The sequence below is a fragment of the Zeus faber genome, assembly GCF_960531495.2.
Source record: "Zeus faber genome assembly, chromosome: 16".
Classification (NCBI taxonomy): Eukaryota; Metazoa; Chordata; class Actinopteri; order Zeiformes; family Zeidae; genus Zeus; species Zeus faber.
This window is the reverse complement of record NC_137202.1, coordinates 24,012,842-24,038,008: the sequence shown is the minus strand read 5'-3', so window position 1 is coordinate 24,038,008 and position 25,167 is coordinate 24,012,842. Positions and strand designations below refer to the sequence as shown.

General features: G+C 46.8%; 1 protein-coding gene across 1 annotated transcript in view; it reads right to left on the bottom strand.

Moving 5' to 3' along the window:
• Positions 1 to 4,077: 4,077 nt before the first annotated feature.
• LOC307242112 (VPS10 domain-containing receptor SorCS1-like) overlaps positions 4,078 to 25,167 on the bottom strand; it is a gene marked incomplete at both ends in the record, with an annotated part of 37,794 nt that continues 16,704 nt past the window's right edge. Inside the window, 21 exons of the mRNA XM_080016446.1 lie at positions 4,078 to 4,136; positions 5,581 to 5,735; positions 6,956 to 7,067; positions 7,345 to 7,444; positions 9,197 to 9,331; positions 9,808 to 9,920; positions 10,495 to 10,618; positions 10,808 to 10,941; positions 13,045 to 13,231; positions 14,091 to 14,262; positions 14,718 to 14,834; positions 16,048 to 16,181; positions 16,338 to 16,455; positions 16,575 to 16,682; positions 16,791 to 16,882; positions 19,154 to 19,230; positions 19,666 to 19,768; positions 21,256 to 21,402; positions 23,269 to 23,448; positions 23,935 to 24,024; positions 24,295 to 24,413. Of these exons, the coding sequence (XP_079872572.1) occupies positions 4,078 to 4,136; positions 5,581 to 5,735; positions 6,956 to 7,067; positions 7,345 to 7,444; positions 9,197 to 9,331; positions 9,808 to 9,920; positions 10,495 to 10,618; positions 10,808 to 10,941; positions 13,045 to 13,231; positions 14,091 to 14,262; positions 14,718 to 14,834; positions 16,048 to 16,181; positions 16,338 to 16,455; positions 16,575 to 16,682; positions 16,791 to 16,882; positions 19,154 to 19,230; positions 19,666 to 19,768; positions 21,256 to 21,402; positions 23,269 to 23,448; positions 23,935 to 24,024; positions 24,295 to 24,413 (2,576 nt within the window). The remainder of the gene's footprint in view (positions 4,137 to 5,580; positions 5,736 to 6,955; positions 7,068 to 7,344; positions 7,445 to 9,196; positions 9,332 to 9,807; positions 9,921 to 10,494; positions 10,619 to 10,807; positions 10,942 to 13,044; positions 13,232 to 14,090; positions 14,263 to 14,717; positions 14,835 to 16,047; positions 16,182 to 16,337; positions 16,456 to 16,574; positions 16,683 to 16,790; positions 16,883 to 19,153; positions 19,231 to 19,665; positions 19,769 to 21,255; positions 21,403 to 23,268; positions 23,449 to 23,934; positions 24,025 to 24,294; positions 24,414 to 25,167) is intronic.

Here is a 25,167-nt window from a genome sequence, read left to right as displayed (position 1 = left end):
GTCTAGGTCAGTGTTATATCATTGTTATATCATTGTTATATCATTGTTAGGTCTAGTTCATTGTTATATCAGTGTTATATTATTATTAGGTCTAGGTCTATTGCCGGGTCCCCGACACGATCACGATTGGTTGGAGCAGCAGATTTTCACCCATGTGCACATCAGAGTGGCATCCAGCCTTCTCCATTCAATTTATAAATAGAAAAATCAACTTTTTTTTTTCATCTCAGCCAAAGTGCGAAACCTCAGGGGACACTGCATGCCACTGCCTCCGCCACTGCGGCACAAACCTCCTCTTTCCTTGTGCCAGTCACTCCAGTCGCCGACGCCACGAGAAAACGCCGCCTTTTCTGGCTTCCAAATTCCGAAACAAGAACTTCGGTATTATACACAAACGTCTGTGGTCCGTCAGTGTGCGACGCTGCACGAGACGTGTCCTCCGGGCTCATCTCGCAGCCTTGCAAAAGGAACTTCCTTATATGGAGAGGTCGGGCGTGACGGTATGCTAATTTAATTGCATGCGCGTACGTACCGATTTAGAATGATCGGTATTCATCCGCACGCACGGGTAAGAACAAAAACCGGACGGTAACATCATTTCCACTGAAGTGTTCAAATGCTCTTTCCAGACGGTCTATTTCAAAAGCACAAGCCGGCAATTAAGCCCCCGGTGGTATCGCCCCTCGGTGCAGGCGGCGCAGCCCGTGTCCAGTCCCTCTATTCTACTCATTCGGGTCCTGATTTGAAGCTCCCCAGGCTCCAAACTAATTCCCCCTTTAACCGCTGCAGGAGCAGTCGAGCCGGGCGGTGTTCGCTTTCGCCCCTGCCCTCCACCGTAGGACGCCGGGCGGTGTCACGGCTACAAAAGCCCGGTAAAAAGGTCGAAGAAAGTTGGGGACATGTGTCTTTATTGGCCGACATACCTGAGCGGCTCCGGCTCTGCCGCAGCAGCGACGGCGCCCCGCCCGCCGCAATTTTCTTTCCATATTTTTGGCGGGCCACTTAATGTCACACACCAATCTTCATCCCTCCCAAAGCCGTCGACTCCCTAAGCGCACGCGCTCACACATCCGAGAAAAAAACCCAAAACAACACTCTCCTGTTCTGATTGTAAAGGAACACCGGGTCCTTCTTCCAAATACCCTGGGACGCGTGGCGGCCCCGCAATCAAATTGAACGGTGACAATCACTAATGGATGATTCGCCGCGTGGAGACACCGTAATGCGCTGCTCAATGAAAGGAAACACACTCATCAATTTCACACCGGGGCTAACGCAATCTCGGCCGCCGGCTATTGTTGTGGGACATTTTTCATTCGAGGTGCGACCCTCCCCGCCGCAGCCCTTTTTCTCGGGGAGTGCGCATGTGTTGATTTCCTGGAGAGGGGATAATTAATTGTTAGCGCGGTGGGAGAGCCGCCGAGCCGGCCTATTAGAATCACTCCGGGGCCACTTTGCACGCTTCGGGCCCCCCGCGGTATTATGCAAATCGTGCTGGGCAACACTCGTTACATCTGCCGGGCTAGACGGCGGATGTGACAATTTGAGACACCCCAATCCCCCACCCCCACCCCACCCCACCCCCCACATCAATCTTTTTCCATTGGGTTGACAAACTCACCCTGGATGCTGATGAATGGAGTTCCACATTCGTGTCCTTCATTAAGTGCCTTGATTGACTAAATGAAAGGTCAAACACGACTTGACTCGGGCGGCTCGACAGTTCTGGGACGGACGGTAAACAGAGAGGGGGGAGGGGGGGGTGAGAGAGAGAGAGGAAGAGAGAGGGAGGGAGAGAGAGGGGGAGAGAGAGAGAGACAGCACACCAGCCCACTGCTGCCCCGAGTTGCATTTCTGCTTTATTATCCGGTGCGATAAAACCCAAAAGAAGGAGGAACATGACATGACAGCTTCACAGGAAAAACGACGTCACTCGTAATAAATGTGTCAGCCTTATTTTTAGCAAATATATAAAAAAAAAACCCAGAAAACCCGCCGTGGTTCGTCAGGTGTGTGTGTCACATTCCAAGACTCGCTCCAGGGAGACTAGGCCAGAACACCATGCAGATATGTACAATATTCCTCTCGACGGTTGCATGATTAAGCCCAAACAAAACCAAAAAAAACCCAAAACATAAATTCTATAAATAACAACCACAGAATACAGACACATCTCTATGGCGGTATCTCCCGAGAGACGACGTGCGTGTATTTACGCTTGGGGCTGGATCTTGGAGGTACGCGGCGGCGGCGACGGCAGAGGAGGAGGAGGAGGAGGGGGAGTTTTTCCAGTCAATTTGTCTTCGTGACGCCGGGTGCTGACGCCACTCGAAAAAAAAGGCAAAGTTTGATGAAGAGGAACTTTTCGGCCGCTCATCCCCAAAGAGGCGGCGGCCGACCGGCGGAGGAGCGGGCGCCGGCGCCGATGGCGTGGGCCGAGCCGCCTTGACAGCAGATACGTCTTTCTCTCTCGCTCTCTCTCCCTCTTTCTCTCTCTCTCTCTCTCCCTCTCTCTCTCTCTCTCTCTCTCTCTCCCTCCCTCTCTCTCTCTCTCTCTCTCTCTCTCTCTCCCCCCGTCCCTCGCAGCCATGGAGATGGACGCAGCCGCAGCCTTCCGCCCACCGAGTCCTTGGAGACGAGCCCTAGAAAAAACAACCGCCGGACAGCAACGCGTCTCCCGTGGCAACCTACAGTCACAGTTACACCGGGGGAGAATATAAAGAGTCAGAGGTCGACAACGCTGCAATCCAGGAACACCGAACAATGTTGTTGTTTTTAATTTTCCGCTTGGGTGGAATACAGGTACCGCACGTTCCAATTAAAACCCGAAAGCTGAAAAGACTCCACTGTAAAAAAAGAATTAAAATAAAATACTTGTTTTCGAATTATACAAAAAAATAATAAAATAAAATAAAAATAAAACTGAAGGGATCTTTTTTTTTTGGGCTATTTTTCATTTACATGGTGTGTTAATACGAATTTTAAGGCTTATAATCTCTTTTTTTTGGAAGATCTTCAATAATTGGTTTTGGGTTTTTTTTTGCAGCGTGTAAATGTGTCAGCAATACACCGTAACGTAACTCAGGGAGCTGTCTAATTGCTGGTATGCACATTGTTTTCCTCAGGAATGAATTCATTCATGCTCTTGTGATGGTATTCTCTTGGTGAACATCAAGACCACTCAACAATAACAGGTAGAGAGACAGATTTGACTTTGCCTCCGGCGAAACAGGAGCTGAACGGCTTGGACGCGACCCGGGACTTTGTCGGATACAATTCTGATTCCGTCGATGACACAGCGGAAATCGGAAATCGCCAAAGCTCGGCCCGACGTGTGACTCCCGAAATAGGGCTCTCCTTCGTCATCGCACATTTTTGGGTGCCGGTGCCAAGGCCGGCTGGGTAAAACACACAAATCCGGGACTTGACGGAGCACCGCATCCTCCTCCTCCTCCTCCTCCTCCTCCTCCTCCTCTCCGGGATATTACAAGCTTCCATTTGATGACAATCTGCCGCCATCAGATCGACCGATTGGCGCGGAGCTTAATGAATCTGGTCCCCCCCCCCCCCCCCCCCCGCAGTCGTAGATAAGCCTGTTTTCACAAAGTTTATACACACTTCACAGAGGGGGGGGGGGGGGGGGGAGCGGACTTTGAAATAATATTATCCTCCCTCGCTTTCCGTCCCGCCCGTTTCATCTCGTCGGGGCGATTCGTCGCGTATCCCAAACCGACAGAAGTGAGACAAAGTCGTTTTTAATCCCCCGTCCCCCCCCAAATCACGGTCCTTCCAAAAATACATCAGAAAAAAAAAAAAAAAAATCTTTTTTTTTTTTTTTTTGTTTTTGTCTCTGTTTCTGTTTGTGAGGAACGAGTATAAATCTGTACAGTCTCCTCGGAGGTTTTTTTTTTTTTTTTTTTTTTTTTTTTTCGGGCAGCGCGGTGTGAACCGATCTGTCCACGCATGAGGAGCCGAACACTCAGGAGCATTCATCGAGACCGCGCACTCGGAGCCCGCTGGAGGCGCCTGCCAGGGAAGATGTATTGCTCTTTCGCGGCGGCCGCAGTCTCTCCCGCGCTAAAACACACGGGGCGCTTCATCGGCGCGCTTGATGCCTGCGTGGGATGGCAGGTAGCCTGGCGAGGGGGAGAGAGAGAGGAGACAGACAGACAGACAGACAGACAGACAGACAGACAGAGAGAGAGAGAGACGGGGGGGGGGGGGGGGGGTTTCAAGCAGCGGCGGATTTATTAACATACCAGCATTATTTTTCCAAGCACACATCCGTCTCGCGAGGCGGCGGGGAACATTGTTCGGGGCTTAAGTCAAATAAATCGGGTGGAAACCCGCGCGGGTGTTTTCTCGACGGGGGGGAGAGAAGGGGAAAAAAAAAAATTTAAAACAACAAAAAAAAGAAAAAAACGCTTCTCGCGGCTCGGCAGCTTCCCTGGCGCACAATTTAATTGATATGGACGGAGCGACTCGCGCAGACGTTCACGCTCTCGTCCCCTTTCATTTTACCGGGCCGGGTTGCAGCGTCTGGTCGTGGCAGGAGCCGGCGCGGCGAGAGCCGGAGCCTCTTTGAAGCCAGACGGGACGTGATTGGCTTGAAACGCCGCGGAAATCTTGATTTCCTGGAAGCGGGCTGCCGGCGCGAATGTATCAGCAAACACGTCACAGCGCGCGGCTACGCGGCGGAAATCTGCTGCGGGAAGCTGCAAGCCGGAGCTGGCTCCGACCGAACGGGTTCGTCTTTGAAGAGGCCGTCAGAAGACAACTTTGCTGATTTTCAACCTTGAACATTGAAAGGGTCGGAGTTGTTGAATCCACCTTAAAGAAACTGCTTTCGATTGTAAAATCTGTATTTCATCTGTGTTTCCGACTTGACATTGAGAAATTAAGATGCACATCTGAAGTTGAGAAAGCCTATAAAATAAAGATATATATATATATATATATATAGATTTAGCAAATTAAAGCTTATTTTTTTAAGTTGATCCAATGACTCCAATCCAATCTTTTATATATACAGTATATATATACTATATATAGCATTATTTTGCTACCTACACATTATATACATATATATAATGTGTAGGTAGCAATATATACACACATTAATATATATATATATATATATATATATATATATATATATTAATGTGTGTGTGTGTGTGTGTGTGTCTGTTTAGCAGGGCCACTGCTTTGACATGCAATCAACAAATACAAAACACAGCCAAATTAAGTGACTTAGACAAAAATAAATTGTGTTACATAGATGTCAGCGGGACCAGGAGATCATTTTAAGGTAAGTTTCTCACCGTATGGTTCAAATTTTCCAAAACCCGAAAATAGAGACATTACAAACTAAATTTGACAAAGACATGGTGTGGATTATTAGGCTCTCAATGCAGCAGAATGCAGATTTCTGTCTCAATATCGATGACGATATGAATTCGCGGCAAGCTCTTCCTTGAAGTCCTTAACGTCAACGACGGCACAGAAGTGCACGCTCCACACCGCGGCTGAGGAGTCCCGCTCGGTTACCTAAAAAATAAACGAGAGGAGACGCCTGCGTACCTCTGCCCCGGGCGTCCATCTTCACGTCCACACGCTCCAGCGAGGTCGCGGCCTCGCCCTCCGCGCCCGGGCCGGCGAGGGAGGCCACGGTGGGGATCACCTCCTGCTCCTTCTCCGGCTGCTCCGCCGTGTAGGTGCTGATGCCGGGGATCTTCCTGCAGGGTTTTTGGGGGCAGAGGGAACGGAGGCGCTCAGTTGTTCCGAGGGTGGGGGGCCTCCCGGAGCGCGCTGCGCCGCAACGGAGCGTTTGCGAGTCGCCGGGTGGCTGCTCTGTGTTCGCACCGGACCCTGCTCACTCTCGCTTTGACGTTTGTTTTTATCCCCGACGGAAAACCCTGAGATTTACCCGAAGGGTTTGGCTTCCACCGCTCATCACTCCAACCAGCTGCGCAGCCAACACGGTCATACTTAATGAGATGGAAACATAGGAGCGACGAGCTCGAGCAGGCGGGGCAGGAGGGCGTGGCGGCTCAAACAGGCCGGCCCACGGGGGCGTGGAAGCGCGTGGCGCGGTCAAGTGGTCCCGACAGAACTAGCTCCGCCAACGACAGAACTTCTTCGCTTTCAATTCGACCGTTCCGTCGTCTCAGATGCGGCCGCAACTCTATTTCAGATAGCGTCCCTCCGTCGCTGATTTCAGATCCTCTTTGATTTGATTTCTTGAAACTCGAGCTTTGTTTACTTCTGAGGCGTTTTTTTTTTCGACGGGATAAAAAAAACAAACCCCAACGAGTTTCACGTTTTACTTACTATTCAACAAAACGCTTTAAACAAGGTTGGGAATAAAGCGTCTCCCCGCTCCAGGGTTTTTTTGGGTTTTTTTTTTCCATTCTGGTGGAGGGCTGTGTTTGCTTGACGTGACCGCACCCGTATAATATGTTGTCTCAGGACTTATCTCTTCAACCTTTCCTGCCGTTCTGCTCGCTGCGCCTCCCGCCCAACGACTGTGTTTAGCATTTCCGAAAGGTCAACCCTCACATTGTCTGATAGATGAATATTGATAACCGCAGGACTCCCGACACCCGTTCGGCACTCTGGGAGAATTGATTAGACTGTCATTCCCGGTAATATTCTGCAGATTGAGACAGAGGAGGATTGTCTTGTTCTCCGGGGCTATTATTGTGTTGCGGGCGTCCATAACTCACAGACACACGGAAGGCCGGATAGTTCTGGAAGTTTTAAAGAGTCGGGGAGAGAGGTGGAGACCTGGATAATGAGGCCGACTCCCGACTATCAGAGTCGGCCATTACACTAAAAATCCATCCCATCATCGACATTTGCAGTGATGCGAGTCGGGGAGGCCGCCGACTGCCTTCTTAAAGTGCTCTACCTCCCCCCTCCCCGCCCCCGCTAGAGTACACCAAGGTCACCGCACCTTTTGAACTTGTATATTACGAAGACGGCCAGGCCCACCAGGATCACCGAAACCAGCATGATGATTGCGGCGCCGTTGTGGCCTCCGCTACCGCTGCTGTCCACAAGGGGCGCTGTGACGCAAAAAGAGAGGAATTTGAGATCTTCGAGGCGACACAAATCTGAAATCCATCATGAAACCACAGACTAAAGTCGGGAAACACCGCGTTAAAGTGAGATAACGGAAAACGTCACTTTCACACTTTCCAACACGCAGGAAAATCACCAACGTTCTTGTCGGCTGCAAATGGACGACTAGAGGGAGGCAATTACTGAATTTCTGAGCTCCCCTCTTTTTTTTCTGTCTTTTTTTTTTGTAACTCCGGGTGGGAGAGGGGGGGGGGGACTCACCCGGCGACAGGCGGGTGGCGTAGACGGTGACCCGGACGCCCGGTCTGAGGGAGAACTGGACCAGGTCCTGGTTCAGCGCGCCGAGCAGGACCTGCAGGAGCTGAGGCAGAAGACGTTCCGGGGGCGTCAATCTTTCGACCGCATTCAACCTCGTCCACCCACGCCGGTGGGGAAAAAAATCACACATTTCGGTTCCTCCGAGAGGAGAAAAGTTGATACGACGAGGGAGGAAAAGCAAAACAGCGGCCATTCAACCAACCCAGACACAGCCGACAGTATATATAAGTATATAATACATGCATTCATACAATGGAAAATGCTCGGCTGATCAAAGCGCGCTGTCATACAAAATTGCTCTTTGCTTTTTGTTGTTATTCTCCACAAAGAACCCTCACTTTGCCTCGCCGTCCAAACTCAAATGAAGCAGTCATTTAACGAAAGGCCAAATTGCCTTGCCAGAGACCATTTGAGTCCTTAGCCACGCCTCACTAATTCCATCTCCCTCCTTTTTTAACATCTTTCCACTGGTTAAAATTAGACCGCTCCACACAGTATGAATAATTACGTTTTTATTCTAGTGGCATATCAGGGTCAGTAAATCTATTAAACATTTTAATAAGCAGCTCCAGACGTCACGCACAAACACACGCGTGCGCATGCACACGCACGCACGCGCGCACGCACACACACACACACACACACACACACACTCACACACACACACACACACACACTCACACACACACCAAGTCATTCACTGATGATGAGCAACAGTGAGCTGAAGATTTATGATGCTATTGTGTGTGAGTCTCTGCCAGGTAATCAGACAGCCCTCAGATAAATACATCTCTGCAATTCCCAATTCAGGCCGCCCGCCACGCAGTTTGTCTCCATTGTTCGACGGCGGCAATTACACGATGCATCAGTATAATTAAATACCTATTAACTTGTTGGAAGACTAACTGTTAGCCAGCAAAAAAAAAGAAAAAAAAAAAAAAGTGTGTTTGCATATGATCCTCGGAGTCTGAGGTGTTATCTGTTATGATGAAAAACAACGCCGGGAGACTCTATCTGGAGTAATGGCATGAGCTCTGATTTATTATTGCTCATGCATATTTCATACCCATCTCTTGATACATGATAAGTGATAAATATTGAAAGCGTTACCCAGAATACCCGGGAACCAGAACGTCGCGCGGAAAATCCGACACTACAATATCACACGTGAGGCGTGGTCGCTTGAAGATGTGGATGGGCCGGGTTAATTGCCCTGGGTTTGTGTCGTGGCGTCGTGCGGGAAACACTGGTCTACCCCTGGTGCTCCGCGTACACGGGGAGAGATTGCCCTCTAGTGGCGGAAGGTGGCGTAAGCATCACGGCGTGTGACGCACCAAAAGACAGGCCCAGACACAACCCCACGGTGAGTGGGGTTTGGCAGGGAAGGGAGATGGCAGGTCATGTCCGCCAAGACCAGAGAGTTGCCCGTGACCCGCCGGAGGTCTCGAAAATCCCCAAAAAGTACGTTGGTGTGCGCTGGTCTCAATGTAAGCAAACCAATGAACACACAACCCCCCCTGATTAAAACTCAAATCGCCGCCTGCAGCTCATTGACCGTGCAGTTTCCCCACAATAGAATGACAAAGACCTTCTATAGAATCCCTTTCCATCAAATGCTTAAAAACAGTGGTGAGTGTATTCGGCTCCGCTGAGGTGGCAAACGTCATTCGCCGGGGACAAAATGTCGTTTAGTGAGATTCAGAACAGCATTGTGGGCGACTCGGCAAACAGCTACGGATCTTTTCTTTTTTTTTTTGTTATGATGACCCGGAAGCGAAGCCGTTTTTTTTTCTACCTGATCGAGGTGTGCCAACTGCCCGTGGCCGGCTCCGTCTCTCGCCGTCTTCTCGGGCACGATGAAGATCTCTGCTGCAGTGGGCGTGCCGGCCAACACGGTGACCAGGAGCTGATCCGCGCCGATCCCCGTCGCCTGAGAAAGCCAGGATCAAGGAAACGCTGTTATTCTTTATCCTCGCCGCGCCCTCGTCCCCTCTCTCTCTCTCTCTCTCTCTCTCTCTGCGGTCGTGATTATTATTTCGGAACGCTGTTTGAGTGGTTTCGGATTTTCCTGCACTCGAACTGGGACCGGAGTTTTCTGCTTCAGATATCATTCTCCTAAGTACCCGTCACTGTCAGGGTATAATGCACGGATCAGGCGGGACACGCAAGTCCGACCTGACAGGCTTTGGTAAAGGGCAAGGCTTTTAAGTGCATTTGTGGCGTTGCCGGAGGTCTGCTGTCAGTTTCCCGCCGTGCGCCGTGCCGGTATCCGACAGGACGGAAGGTCAGAGGGAGTGTCTCATATCCGGGCGTCCCGCCTGATGCACGTCTCAGTGTCCAGGTGTTTTCACATGACCTGCCGTTCAAACATCTGGGTCCGTCTCTCCCGAACGCGACGTTAATCACCTCGACCACGGATCTCTTGACCACTCTGCCGACGTCCTCCGCCCACTCGGCCACGCCCGGGTTGAGCTCGTCCAGGTTGGAGGAGAAGGCCAGCGTATGCGAGCGGAAATAATCTGAGAGAAAAAACTTAGCGTCAGGCTGAATTACAAGTCAGTTATTGCAATGGAGACAGTCTGAGATCGTCTGCTGTATTGGTACGTACTGTGGTACATATATTGTATATATATATAAATATACATACAATTTATTTATTTATTTGTTTTTCTTTTTTCTGATCTTAGGTTCAGTTTTCTGGTTTACTTCAAGCTTTATTTCATTAGTGATTTGTCACATTTGTCCAGCAATTATTTTTTCTGGGTCACTTATACTTTATTAGGTTTAGCGTATATTGTCATACATTGTTGTGTACAGCCATCTGTACAGCTAAACAATATTTCCACATTTTGCATTTTCTTATTTTATGTTATATTCCCTAACTTTATTATTATTATTTTTGCTTATTTTTTATGTAAGCTGTTGCTGATGCTGCAATTTCCCTCAGGGGATGAATAAAGTATCTATCTATCTATCTGTCTGTCTGTCTGTCTGTCTGTCTGTCTGTCTGTCATCTATCTGGCTGTCTGGCTGTCTGGCTGTCTTTCTGATCATCTACCACATGTCAGCTGGTTTGGCTCCTCCAGGACTCACCGTAGACTGCCACGGTTCTCTTGTCCTGATAGACAGTGTTTCCGACGCCGACCTGAACGATGATGGTGTGAAGTCCCTCTTTATCGAAGGTGAAGGTCATCCCTCCTTTCAAGGTCACCGCAGGCTGCAAGACGGCGACAGAGCGAACAGACAGAGGGACAGAGGGAAAAACCGAGCAAGGCAGGGGAAAAGAGAGACAGAGAAACAAATTCATAATTCATGAGCGCGGCCTGGGAAATGGGCGAAGCCCATGAGGCGGGTCAAAAAGTGAAATAAAAAACTGAGGGCGAGAGGAGGCGGAAGTGAGGCTGACCTCAGTCTTGTTGTCGAACCACCAGTAATAAGTGACCGTTCCCACGCTGCTGGGATGCAGAACGATGCTGAGGTTCACGGCTTTGTTCCTCACGACCACAGAGGGAGCCAGGAGCTGCACCTGCTCCAGGAGACCTTGAGTGGGAGAAGAAACACTGAATCACTCACCTCAACAATGAGAGAGGGAGGAGGCAAAGCTTGTTAGGGCATTTCTACAGCTCCATTAGGCATGAGATAGAGGGATGGAGAGATAGATGGATGGATGGGTAGACAGATAGATGGATAGACAGACAGACAGATAGATAGATAGATAGATAGATAGATAGACAGATAGATAGATAGATAGATAGATAGATAGATAGATAGATAGATAGATAGATAGATAGATAGATAGATAATAATTACATTTATAATTAATAATTACATTTATTGATATGATAATTTGGATATACGTTTCATACATGTTTCTTAACATGTTTCTTAAACCTTAATGACAACAAGTGCAAATCTAACAAAAATAAAATTATATTAAATCATATGTAAATATACTCAAAAACACAAAATAAAATAATAAAAAATAACAATAATAAAAATGAATCTTTTTTATTTGTATATTATAATTATTATATATAATTATTAATCATATGAATAATAATATGATATTACTATTTATATTATACATTTTGCTGCAGGCCCCCTGTGACACCCGTTTGGGAATCCCTGCCTGAGACCATGAATCATGAATAACATTTTGGTGACGGGAAGGGTGATGGGCACCGTGAGAGATCCAAATCCAAATCCACCTGCTATGCAAATATATCCGGATTGTGTCAAGACGCGAAGACGAATTAACAACAGATTCAACAGAGTGCGTCCCCGGCGGCCGCCGGATCCAATTCTGCCTCCGTCCTCGATATGCAAACAATTCTCCGACGCGACACGGAGCCGTTTCGCCGACGCTTTCGCCCAAAGCAACGAAAACTGCGTTTCGCCGCTTGTGGCGAAACCTTCAGTGAGAACTGGATTAAGGTTTTAACGGTTAGAACAGAGAGGAAGCGCGTTGGCTCCGAGCTTCGTGAAGCAGGGGCGCCTCCGCCCAACCTGTTCTGGGGCGTCACCGGATCCCACTGCGTTGACTTCATATCCGTAAGTCGTCAATTGAGTAAATGGATTTGGGATTAGGAAACATTAGTTTGAGTTAAAAAAAAACAAAAAACACCAGATTGAGGTGAGGAACAGTGTACTTGGATCTTCATTCATTTTTCAGTGCACACATAAAACTGTCTTGTTGTAGAGTGAAATCTGTGACTTTGATGTGGCGCTCCACCTCCAACTATGGGAAAAGGTAAGAAGTTCAACTTTTATAGAGCTTTGTTTTTGTTTTTATGCCGACTCTGCTGATATTCTGCATGTTTTCTTCATTTGCTTTCATTCATCAGGCTCCGCAGCAGGTGGGCGGAGACCCTTTTGTTATTGCTCCATTAATTCTTCTTCCGATTCTTCAGCCTTTTTAAGCTTTTTTGGGGGGGCCAGACTCGTATAAAAATAAAAAAATCAAACCCATTCATTTTTTTCCCCCACAAAAAGTCATGAATTTTGGTACACATACAGTAGGTTACATCACTAGACTTAAAAAAAAATATAATGGCGCCATGACTGAAACCCAACAGGAAGTCGGCCATATTTAATTAAAGGTTACATTTTAGTCACTTTTTGGTCTATTTGGGTCATTTTTATGCTTTCTACTTTGGCAAACTCCTCCGAGGCCATTGATCGGATCGACGGACGCTCGGCCCGGCGCTCGATCGGACGCTTGGTGAGCGTTGTAGGCGCTCACCAAGCGTCCGCAACGAGTGTCTACACCTCCACGATTAAATGTTGTTAAAAGGTTGCCTTTTTGTCAGACGTGGGAGTGGCAAAGCGTTGAATTTCATGTTCGAAAAAAGCATTTTAATCAGTTTTTGGTCATTTTCGTGCTCCTTACTCTCGCAAACGCGAGGACCCAGTCATCACTGCGCGCAGCTTTCATTTTCCGTGATGTTTCTATTTTCCCGTCCGTTTGTGAAGCACTTTCAAAAGCGCTCTATAAATAAAGTTTTGCTTACTTATTTGACGTTTTCTGTTTATTTCTGTCTTTATACACACACACCCGATGCCTGCCTGATATGAAACCTGGCAGGAAGACCCAGAGGAGATATTTAAAGTCCGACAAACATTGAGAAAGATTCCTGGACTCACAGGAGACGTGGAGGTACAGGGTGACCACGTCCGAGCCCAGGCTGTTGCGGGCGGTGGCGGACACTTGGTAAATGCCCACTTTGCCGTAGACGTGCTTGATACCGTCCTCGATGGAGCTGATGTTGGCGTAGGAAACGGCCGTTCCGTCGCCAAAGTCGACCGTGATGCTGGTGGTGGAGCCGACTCCCTGCAGACAGAACACAATCACACCGTTGCACCGGCGCGGTCGCGGTTGTTTTTCCCGTGATTTAGGTCGACTGAAACCAAAGTCAAGGATATCCACCTGCCAGCACCCTATAGAGCCTTTCTTCATGATGTCTTTTTATTTTGTTTGGTTTATGTTTTACATAAAAGTAGACACAGTGTGAAAGTACACAGCGTGAAAGTACACAGTGTGAAAGTTTACATGAAAGTACAAAGTATGCCAGTGGAATTTAAAGTGGTAATCCATCAGATTGTTTTTCAGACAAAAATATTTGACATGCATCCCATAATATATTTATTTGGCAATTTTTATGAAACAGCCATTCAATGCATTTGTGTTATGTATCCTCTGTATGCTGTTCCCAATGTTGGTGGCAGGGTCCGCCACTCACAAAGGATCGCTCACCCATATGCTTTCAACACCCGATATAAAGTGGAAATCTGTCCCGTTATTTTCTTCTAAATCCAATATTTGACACATTTTGTAGCTGCCACTATACGCTGCTGACCTTGGTGGTGGCAGGGTCCGCCTCGGCCCGGCAAAAACGTGACAAATGTGATATTTGGATGAAGCAGCATATCTAGCCGTGGTCAGTAAACTCTCGATATGGATTGAGATGGAACATTCACAAAAAAGAAGAGCAAAAAAGTATCCATATACCACCTCAAGGGACCATGAAAAAAATCCCAAAATCAACTGATCAGAAGATGTCAAACTTTCTAAAAAGGTGACGAACGGACTTGTAACATAATCCGCCCAACAGAGACAACCTTCTGGATAACCACTTTAAATGAAGCATATCCTGGCACCTAAACCTGAGCCCGTCAGTAAAAGCGAGCACCTCTTCCAGGAAGACCAGGAAGGTGACGTTCCTCTCCAGCGTGGCCACCAGCGTTCCCTCCCTGGTGAGGAGCTGCAGGCCCCTGGGGGCCCGGCTCGGACACCTCTGCCGCCGGGCGCCGTACCTTGACGGGGTTTCCGCGGTGCAGTTGTTGGACAGAGCCCTGCGGTAGCTGCAGCGCACGCACGCACACACACACACACACACACACACACACGCACGCACGCACGCACGCACGCACACGAGAAGATATATTTGATCCTGACAAACTCAAGAAAACGTCCCAAAAATACAGATTACTTCTGAGTACATCTGCACTCCCCATAACATGGAGAAAAATACATTCACTTCAGCTCCTGAATAATAAATCCAGCAGCACATTTTGACACCTTTGACATCGTTGTTTTTGTGAATACTCAGGGATCGGCCATGATTAATGCAATGTGCCAAACCGTTTCTCCACACACACACACACACACACACACACACACACACACACACACACACACACACACACACACACACACACGCACGCACACACACAATAGAGGCTGGGATTCTCATCAAGGCGGCTGAGATTTCGCTCCCTCTCTCGCGTGTCAACAGGGATAAAGGCGGCGGACGCACCCGGTGGTGTTGAGGAAAGTGTCGCCCGCCACGCAGTCTCTGGACGCCGCCGCCGCCGGGACGAACCAGAAGGCGGGAGCGCAGCTTCCATCGCCCTGCCGCTCAAAGCCGTAGTCGCTGGAGGGAGTTGGCGGTGGGGGGAATTAATAAACACTTGACGGTGATTAGCCGCGCGGCACGCGCGCCGCGCCCGCTGCTCAGACACTAATTGTTGTTTATCGAAGATGAGAATGAAACGTTTCCACCGCCCCGGTGCCTGGAATTCGTTAGGATTCATTTAGTGTTTTTGTCGACGGGCGGCTCGTTAGCACAGCAGTGCGTTCAGCTCACATGATGTTGAAATTTTCTTCCAAATCAAGCGTGAGAACAAAAACAATGTAATGTTCACGTCATGGGCGCTTTGAAGGGCAGACGTCGTTCGTGATACGACAGTTTCCCAAATGTTTTTCCACCACGGCACACGTTTCACAATGAAACAATCCCACGCCGCTTCACCACATCCTAAACAACTAAGAACCCCACAAACATGTAGAACTGTGCTTGTTTTCTCCCCCTTCTAGTAGTTAGTGATGCAAGACTGGAAAAATGATTCCATAGTCGCAAACAAATCCTTGAAATGACTCGGGAGGCTGGAGTCACCCCGGCAAATGAGTCGGCGAGCCAAACTGAAAATAATTAACGCGGACCAAATTAAAGTCCAAGGGGAAAATAATTCTGGGCATTTGGCATAATTAATATTAGTACTGCACTACACAAACTGAATCAACCATTCTGTTCTCTTTACTGAGTGACTCGTCAAGAACCGAATCTCTAAAAGGGTCGAACCTTTCAACACTACTAATAGTTCTCACTCTCAATGTAAAACCTGAGCTCGATGTGATGAACACAGAGCTGCCATTCTGGTAGGAACTGGTTGGAATTAGAGGAATTAGCAAAGTCTAGGCAATTTTGATCTTGCAACACAAGACTGAATTTTCATTATCTATTAATTTGGTGGTGAAAAGTACGTGAAAAGCATTTCGATTTTAGGCGGTATTCTATTATTATTATTATTATTATTATTATTATTATTATTATTATTATTATTATTGTATTATTATTATTATATTTGTATTATTATTATTATGATTATATTATTATTATTATTATTATTATATTTTTATTATTATTATATTTTTAATATTATGATCATCATATTATTATATTATTATTATTATTGTTATTAGCATATTATTGTTATTATTATTATTATTATCATTATTATTATTATTATTATTATATTTAAAAATAAAATATTTTGCCAATGGCGATTCATGACAGTGCGGCTCACCATTCGAAGTCGGCCTCGGTGCACGGGCAGGGATGGGACTTCTGAGATATCTGCTGCTCCCGGGTCTTGATGCACTGGGCGTTGGCTTTCAGCTTCTGGAAGGTTCTCTTCACGCCCATGATGCAGACCTCGCCCTGCGATAAACCATTATTTATGACCCCCCCCCACCCCGGGTGATAAATAACAGGAGATCGTCAGGTAAGATGTGTGTGAAAGCCGACGCCTACTTCCGATCCCAACCTTAGCTCCGCTCGCTCAAAGGCGACGTCGACTCTTCCCCGTTGTCTCACCTCGTTTTCCAACTGCCACGTCTGGTAATCGTCCGGCCCGCAACGCCGCGCAAAGAAAGCCCTGAAGTCGATTTTAACCAGCTGCCACTCGGAACGATGGCTGAAATGGCCGAATATGCTGCACGGGGAGACAAGCCACACTTTATTTTCGGGGAGTACAATCAACGCGCGGACATTTCAGGGGGGGCATTCAAACCCGGAGAGCAAAAAAAAAAAGTATTTTCTCCGCCGCCTCACGTCATGATCAGGGTGTCCTCCCCGGGCTCCCCCAGCACCCCATCCACGTAGAGCGGGGACGAGGTGAAGCTGTACTGTTCCCAGTATTTGCCCTCGTCAAAACTCAGCCTGGGGGGGGGGGGGGGGGGAAGGAGGTTATATGGAGGGAGAGGTCGAAACAAAGGGAAAGAAAAGAGGCCTGGTTTGAGAGGGAAAGCGGGGGGAGGGGGGACGTACCACACGTGTCTGATGGGCAGGGGGGTGTGTCGGATGGCCACCAGAGCTCCTCCCTGGTTCAGGAACAGCACGCTGTACTCCTCCTCGAAAACCTGCCGGTGGGAAAGGTGGAGGCTGTTTTCCAGGACATGGCATAAAGAGGACCTATTATGCTCCTTCTTACGCAAGTTAATACGTTAATAAGTCTCTTAGTCTCCAGAAAACATCTTTTTGAAGTTTTTGTTGCGTGAAAATACCTCTCCGATTATGCATTCCAGCCATTCCAACATGCCTCTATACCGAGTTCCACAACAGGCTGTTTTCTGTGTGTGTAGCTTTAATTGTAAATGAGCAGCCAAGCTGCTAATTCTAAGCCAATGGGGTTTCGAGCTTCACTCCTGGCTCTGTTTTATTTACTCTGTAAACGTTCACTGATTTCACCTCATCGTTCCGCCAAAATCTGTTTCGGAACAAATTTGAGGCGAGAAATAAGCAATCCAGTGGCTCAAGTTAGATCTACAAGTTCAAGAGATTATTTGTCACATACAAATACATACGGTCATACATATATGCAGTGAAATGTCATGACACACAGTCTCATGCACAATAAGCTCTGTAAAATCTAAAAATACTAAAAATACTAAAATGTGCGTAACACGCACACACACAAACACAGACACACACACACAGACACAGACACACACACACAGACACACACACACACACACACACACACACAGAAAGAAAGATACACACAGCGGAATCATTATTTAAATACTGAGATTTCCATCGTCTGCAGTTTTGTCACGGACAGTTGGTATTAATTCCTCTTTCTTTTAAACAATTTGTGCTGGTCTCCGCAGCCAACAGAGCAGTTCCCATGCTCGGCTCTGAGCTCCCAGGCGGGCGGTGCCGGTCGCGCTCCAGGCGTGGGTGGAGGTGCTCAGACTGAGGTTGGTTCTAATTCAAATGTGTCTCAGCAGCTCGCCTGAGGCCGTGTTTTACTGAAAGAGGCAGCTCACAACAAACTGACTGGGTTTCTCTTATTTCACAGTTTGTGCGTTAGTTTTCCCAGCAGGGTCGCAAATGTCCGTCCACACTCCACATGCACTGAAAAAGTGAGTTTTGCATAATAGGTCCTCTTTAAATATTATCTTGTTCGGTCCGCAAACTCGTCACTCGAGGTTGACGCGAACACAACGGAAATCGCTTCCGCACTACTATACTTCTTTTGCTGGAAATCCCAGGTTCAGGAAGTAGAAAATCCTGCCATGTCTTTGCTCCAGCCCAGGCACTGATTCAGCTCCTCTGGGTTGATGTTTGTAAGCAAATCCGCATGGTTGACTCAAAATCCTGGGGTGGAGTTTTACTTTCCCAAACCCGGATTTTTCCCGCCTCGAATCATGCTCATGCTGTTGTTGTTTCTGTTGCTGCTGCTGCTGCTGTTATTGCTGCTGTTGTTGTTTCTGTTGTTGCTACGGCTGTTGTAGTTGTAGTTGTTGTTATTTTTGTTGTTGTTTCTGTTGTTGCCACTGCTGTTGTTGCTAGTGGTGTTGTAGTTGTAGTTGTTTTTGTTGTTGTTTTTGATGTTTTTTTTGTTGTTGTTGCTGCTGTTGTTGCTGCTGCTTTTGTTGTTGCTTTTGTTTCAGGGGCATTCTTTTGAAATGACCAGCTGACAACAATGTCCTTTCTTTGATTGTATTTCTTTGTGAAGCGCATTGTGTTGCCCTGGTATGAAATGCGCTTCATAAATAAAGTGTGACTTGACTTGATTTGACAGAAGAATAATGCACAGAACAGGAAGGAAAAATGTAAATAAATTAAATTAAATTAAATAACTTGAAATTACTTTAGATTTAAATTTTATAAAAAATCGAATCTTCAAATTTATTTCAGTGGCTGTAAATTTAATTAGTTAGTTTTGGAATGAACGTCTGACAAGGCCTATGAATAAATAAGTATTAAAAGCAAACAACTCATTCCATCTCTCCTATCATTAAATATGTTTGTCTATCCAAACATAAATCATATTTATGAAAATAACGGTAAAACTTTCTCCACACACAGTGTCTATAATAACAGCTTGCTCTAGATTTCTAAACAAATCAACAACTAAAAAAAAAAGAACTCAACGACTGTCGGAACGACATCACAGGGCATGCATTTACACCAAGTGATGAAACTCTGTCTGTCGTCAGTGTTTCATCACTCGATTTTTGTCTTTGCAGATTTATGGAATCCTACGGCTTGGGATGAAAAAAAAAAACAAAAAAAAATCTGATGCGCCCGCCCTCTTTGAAGTTTTTTTATATTTCTCCTTTTATTTATATATTTTTTTTCTTCTGACGGTTCAGAAACGTCGATGCCTGGAACTCCTACTGTACCTCTCTCCATGTGTTCCCAGCATCGGAGGTGATGAAAACGCTGACGTTGTTGCTGGTCAGTTCAGGTCCAATCACACCTGAGAAGTGAGACGACACTGTATTTTTATACCGATTATACCGTATATTCATCTGAATAATCCGCTTGTTTTAATGGTGTTTTTCTTGCGCTTGTTTTTCTTCGGGAAGAAAAAATCGTGGCAATGTTATAGTGAAAATGCCTCTTTTTGTTGTCTTTTCCAGCACTGGGGAATCAAGGGGTTATTAATTGCACGGCGTCGATACAGCAGAAAGACAATAATAATAATAATTAAAAAAAAAAAACATTCCCGCTACAGTGCAGAGACCAAGGCGCGACCCATGGATTTTCACTGCGCACGGAAGCGACGGTGCAGGGGAACAACGGGCAATCATCGGGAAATCCGAGGTGGAAACGAGGCCCCCGCGGGCATCTCCGTTGGACTGAGGGTTGACGAAGAATTGAAGCGCACCGATTAAAACATTTACTTCCTTACCCGACGCGATGATGATTCCTGGAGCCGAGTCTTTGCTCACGATGTTCCCCGACGTGTAAGGGTTCTCCGACACGTGGAGGTGCAGATGCAGCGAGCAATAAAGCTGAAAGACAGGACCAATGATGATGACTATGATGGGGAGAATATGAATTATTTGTCAAATATTATGATGACTTTGTGTTTTTAGTGGCTTTTATTGTTGAGCTGGGATACAGTAAACCACAAAGCGGGCCAGGGCGATATTTTCATTTTATTCCACAGTTCTGTGGGATACAGGATTCTGATTGGTCAATAGCCAATGACTTGGAATCACTTTGAAGGGGGTTATTTTGTGATAATGACCTGGCTGCACATTATCCTGCTTATTACGTTTCCATCGCAGGAACTTTCCCCGGGGACTCTGAACTTTTGGAAGAACTCAGCGTGGTCCACCGCAGGGACCGAGGTCTAAATTAAGTTCCGGGGACATTATTTCAGGGACCAAAAAGTCCCTGCTCGGGGCGACTTTTCAAAAAGTACAGGAACTTCGGGGGTGGGGCTTGCAGCGCTGAACATCTCTGATTGGTCGAGTAGTCGCAGCATTTTATTTCAGCCACCATTTAAAAAAAAAATCTGCAGCCACAAACTGACTGCATGCAGAGTTCGTTTTTTGTTCTTGCACTTCGGCACATCATCATCGGCCCACCGCGTTTCCGCCCAAAGTGAAGGTTCGTTTCCGCCAGGCTTGCGGTATCGCATTTACCCGAAAAAAAGGTCCGCGCGGGGGATTTTCAGCAGCTGGCCTTCGTTGTGGTGGCTCCAGGTTCCCTTTATTGGTCTCTATTTTAAAATCTCTGTTTCAAAGCTGTCACCTTTTCATCCTAATTTTGGTGGAAACCCAGACAGCAACGGGCTGAAGGAACTTTTAGTTCCTTGACAAACATTCCTGGAACCAAGAAGTTCCGGTTTTTAGAGGTTTTGCTCTCTCTGCTTAGCAGATTAGGGAGTATATGGTATACTACAAAGCAGGGCTGGGTGATACATAGTTATAATGTCAATAACATGATTCTAGATATCAACTAGGATGTTGGTTCTCGTAATATTGTGATATAGTAAAATGTTATCTTTAAAGTTGCATTACAGTAAAGGAACACAATTTATTACCATTCCACCTGCTCTCTCATATTTCACATTGACTTATTATTGTTTCTCAATTATTCTCGTGTGAAAATACTTTATGAGTGCACCGATAGCCATCTCCAAAATATCATGAGATTAACGATATTGAGGTACTTGTAAAAAAAAAACGTTCTAGATTCGATTTTCTCAATATTGCCCTGCTCATGTTTGACTCACGTGGCACAGCGGATTAGGCAGTATACAGTAACCCACCATGTAAAAAAATAAATAAAGTTATATCAAAGGAAAACTATTGTTTGCAGAAAATATACTTTTCCATGATTGACATCCGACTACAGCGCGGCCCATGTTTTTGTAAAGAAACGTCAAAAATGATACAACCGGGGATATGGTGGGTTGTTTTTTTTTCGCAGTTCCTAATATTGAGACAGCCTGCGTGGAATCAACCCACGGTGTCAGCGGCCCACTTGCCTGCTCGCAGTAGACCTTGTTTCCCCGCAGATCCGTTTCGGGAGCCCGCAGCAGGCGCCAGTCTCTTCCCTTGTTGTACGTGATGTACGTTCTCACTTGGTTCTCCACGACTTTATTTGACAGGAATAACCCTTTAAAGCCAGCTACCTGTAGACATGAGAGAGGAGAGAAAAACAATAGTGTGTGTATGGGTGTGTGCGTCGTGTGTGTGTGTGTGTGTGTGTGTGTGTGAGTGTGTGTGTGTGTGTGGGAGGAGAGAGGAGTAGGAGGAGGAGGAGGAGGAGAAGGGGGCTCGACTGTTCCGCTATTCCCACATAATAAATAAATTATTCAAACAGAAAGCTGAGGGTTTTGTTATAAAAGGGAGAGATGTCTGTAGTGGGCTACGTTTTTTTATTTTTTCCTCTCTGACACGGAGCGCTATTTTTGACCGTCTGTCGGGCTCTGCGGAATCAAAACAACACCGAACGCCTCCCTGAGACGTCCGGTGTGCGTATTTGGGACCGGGCGGGCGGCGACGTCGGCCTCGGGGCCATGGCCCGGGGGCCTGGTGAGTGTCATGCGGTGCGCAGGGGGGAGGCGTTCAGCGTGGGGTCGCTCGGCCCGCCCGGGCGGTTGTTTCGCCCGCGCGACCGCCTCGGTGTGACACTGCCGGGCGCGGCCGAGCATGATCCACACCGGAGCCGGCAAGAGCCTGTCGACGTGAACATGTTTGGCTGCAGGAGCGAGGGCGGGCCGCCGGCGGGCGGCGGGGATGAGGCGGAGCCGGTGGGGCAGACGCTGCGGGAGCGCCCGGTGGCCTCGGAGTGGCTGCTAAATGTTTTAGTTCAGGTCACCGTAATGTTGCCAGGGAGAGGGAGAGAGAGAGGGAGAGAGAGAGAGAGAGAGAGAGAGAGAGAAAGAGAGAGAGAGAGGGAGAGAGAGAGAGAGAGAGAGAGAGAGAGGGAGAGAGAAAGAGAGAGAGAGAGAAAGAGAGAGAGAAAGATAGGGAGAGAGAGGGATAGAGCGAGAGAGAGAGGGCGAGGGAGAGGGAGAGAGAGAGAGAGAGAGGGAGAGGGATAGAGAGAGAGGGAGAGAGAGAGAGAGAGGAATCGTCGGGAGGCAGACGGATGCTTTCAGAGCAGAGTGCACTGAAGCGCCATCCTTTCCTGGAGGTGAGACTTCTCGGACGATGCGCAGTGGAAGCAGCCAGCCGCAGCTGACATGCAAGCGGAGTCTCCAAAAAATGGCTCACTTCCAAGGGTTGTTGTTTTTTTTTGTTTTTTTGTCTGTTTGTTTTTTTTTTTGTTTTTTTTTAATGTTGTTTTGTTTGTTAACTTTTTACGGCTCCCATAAAGCGGGACGGCCGCAGAACCGTGGCCGAGATTTACAACCGGGTCCCAGGAACAGGGAGCCATAAAGTGCCGCCGCCAGACATGTTGCAGCTCTTTCATCAAGTCGGCGATGAATGGAAAATTGAAAAAAAAAAATTAAATACACTCATAAATAACACTAGTGTTTACCTTAATAGTGGCTTTACATGTATAGGGAACCCCTGCCAGTGTAAGTATAAATTATTCGTACGAAAAAAAAGTTGAATACCTTGGAATAACTTAAGACTTTAGGGAGTCTAATATTAGACTTATTATTAGACTAATACTTAAAGTATTAACATAGCAATAATGTATAACTAATCATCCATTGTTATCCATGCCCTGTATAACTGTATATCATTAATGTTCATCCCGTGCAGAATATTCCATCTATGTCTATATTAATATTTATAACCACAACCAATACTACCAACAATGCTGCCACTCCGCCCCTGCCACAGGCTTTTAATTTAATCTATTCTGTGCAAAGAATCACATTTTGTACATTCTGTACACTTTTGTATATTTTTTTAAGACGGTTTTATAATATATTATTTATTGCTTTATTTTTGCTGTTGTTACACCAATCCTTAGCCCGACAAATTCCTTTTGTATGAAAATGTAACCCACACACCCACTGACATGGAGCAGCGCCACTTACCTCGTAGAGGTCGATCATGATGTTTCCCTCGGGCCCCCCGCTGCTCACCACGTTCTCAAGCACCAGCGTGAAGAACAGGCCCCCGGACTCAGACATGTACAGGTTGTAAGAGTCGTTTTGGTGCCAGTCCTGAATGGCCGCCACCACCTGGTTGTCGTCCGTGCTGATTATCTGCAAGTCCTTTAAATATATTGAACCCGGAAAGCTGTGGTCAGTTGGAAATTTGGGGAATCACTATCTTTTTTTTTTTCATTCAATTATTCATTTAAACATAGCTTTGAATATAAGTCCTGGTTTTCTGATGCAACATAAAATCCAATTAGATAAAATACATACAGGCAGATGGCAGAGAGGTCAATTTCTCATTTAATAACAGAATGTAAATATATGCTAAAAACCAATTGGATTTCAAATGACTAAACTGCACCGTAAGGGTCTATAGTTAGAGAGAACCGGATTTTCAATTCTAAGTTTCACAGAAGTACCTCAGTTCAAGGAGTATTTATTGAAGTTATTTTATGGGAGGTCAGGCCTGTCCAATTGGAAATGACTATTCCCTATCAACGGAGCCATACTCAAATTCGTCATTAATTACAGACGCTGCACTTCGTTTGACCCATGTTCCCGTTAACACGTTCAATACAACAACACTGTAAAATAACTCACCTTTGGTAGAGTGTACTTAGGAAGCTTCATCGGATAGAAAGGATTTCTTTTATAGGACACATAATGGACGGATTGACCACCCATTAGCACCTAGGAAAGCAATAAAAAATTCATTTATGCACAAATGTTTATCCGCCTCATTAAACAGGGGTTGCCAGATTAGCAGTAAACACAGCGCATAAGGACGTTACGCGTTCCAATACGAGGACACGCCTCGGTTGGTATCACCCCCATTAGCTGAGGGAGGGGAAAGGCAACGCGCCCGAAGCCGCGATTCCGCCGCGGCAGTTTCATGGCGTTTAACTGTAATTGAATGAAGACAGACCTTGACAGTTAAAAAAAAAAAAAAAAAAAACCCACCTGGATGAAAACGTACTGATCCTGAACCACCAGGGAATCGGGGACGATGAACCCCGGGAAAGGCTTGCCTTTGTTCGCGTCCGAGCAGTTCTGCAGCTTGCACGTTATGTATTGCGATCCTGCGGTGAAAAGACGGGGGATGAAAATAGATAAATCTGTCCTTCGAGCGTGAGTCGGGGTGGTTCTCCAAATAATTTGCGAGAAAAAACACTTACTTAAGTTACTTGGAGTGAAATGGCCGTTCTTTATTGCCAAAAGGAGTTCACCACAATGCAGCCAGGTTACTTGAGTTCGACAAACCCACGGAACTGTGCTTATTTTTACGCCACACTAATGGTTGTAATGATGTCGCGAACGATTTGTCCGCGGCGGCCAAATTTTAAATGGATCGCGAGACGCTCGGGCAAAAGACTGGGCACGTATGTCTCTCAGAGGAAAAATGAAAATCTTTACTGAGGACTAAATTAAAGTCCAAAGCAAGAGCGCTCGAGGCTTTTGGCAAAGCATCCTGAATGTGACTGATTTACACTTCTTGCCAAAAAAATTTTTTTTCCACAGAATGAAATGATTCCTGTGAGACTTGTATTCACGACTCGCGGGCCCGCTCCTGTGCAGCGTTTTCGCGGGAAGGGGGGGGGGGGGGTCTCCCGGCGGTGCGGAAAAAGGAAAAATGCTCCGACAAGTTTGCTCCCACCTATCATGGGGTAGTCGCACGGTAGGTGCGACCTAGAACAAACTGAACACGTGGAGAGTAATCATCACATGACAATGAATGGACAATCAGCGGAGGCGCATTTTGGGAGGGAGGGAGAAGACCCGTCTTTCACAGCCAAAGGAGCTGCGGTCCCAGGAGACACGGCGTTAACACCGCTG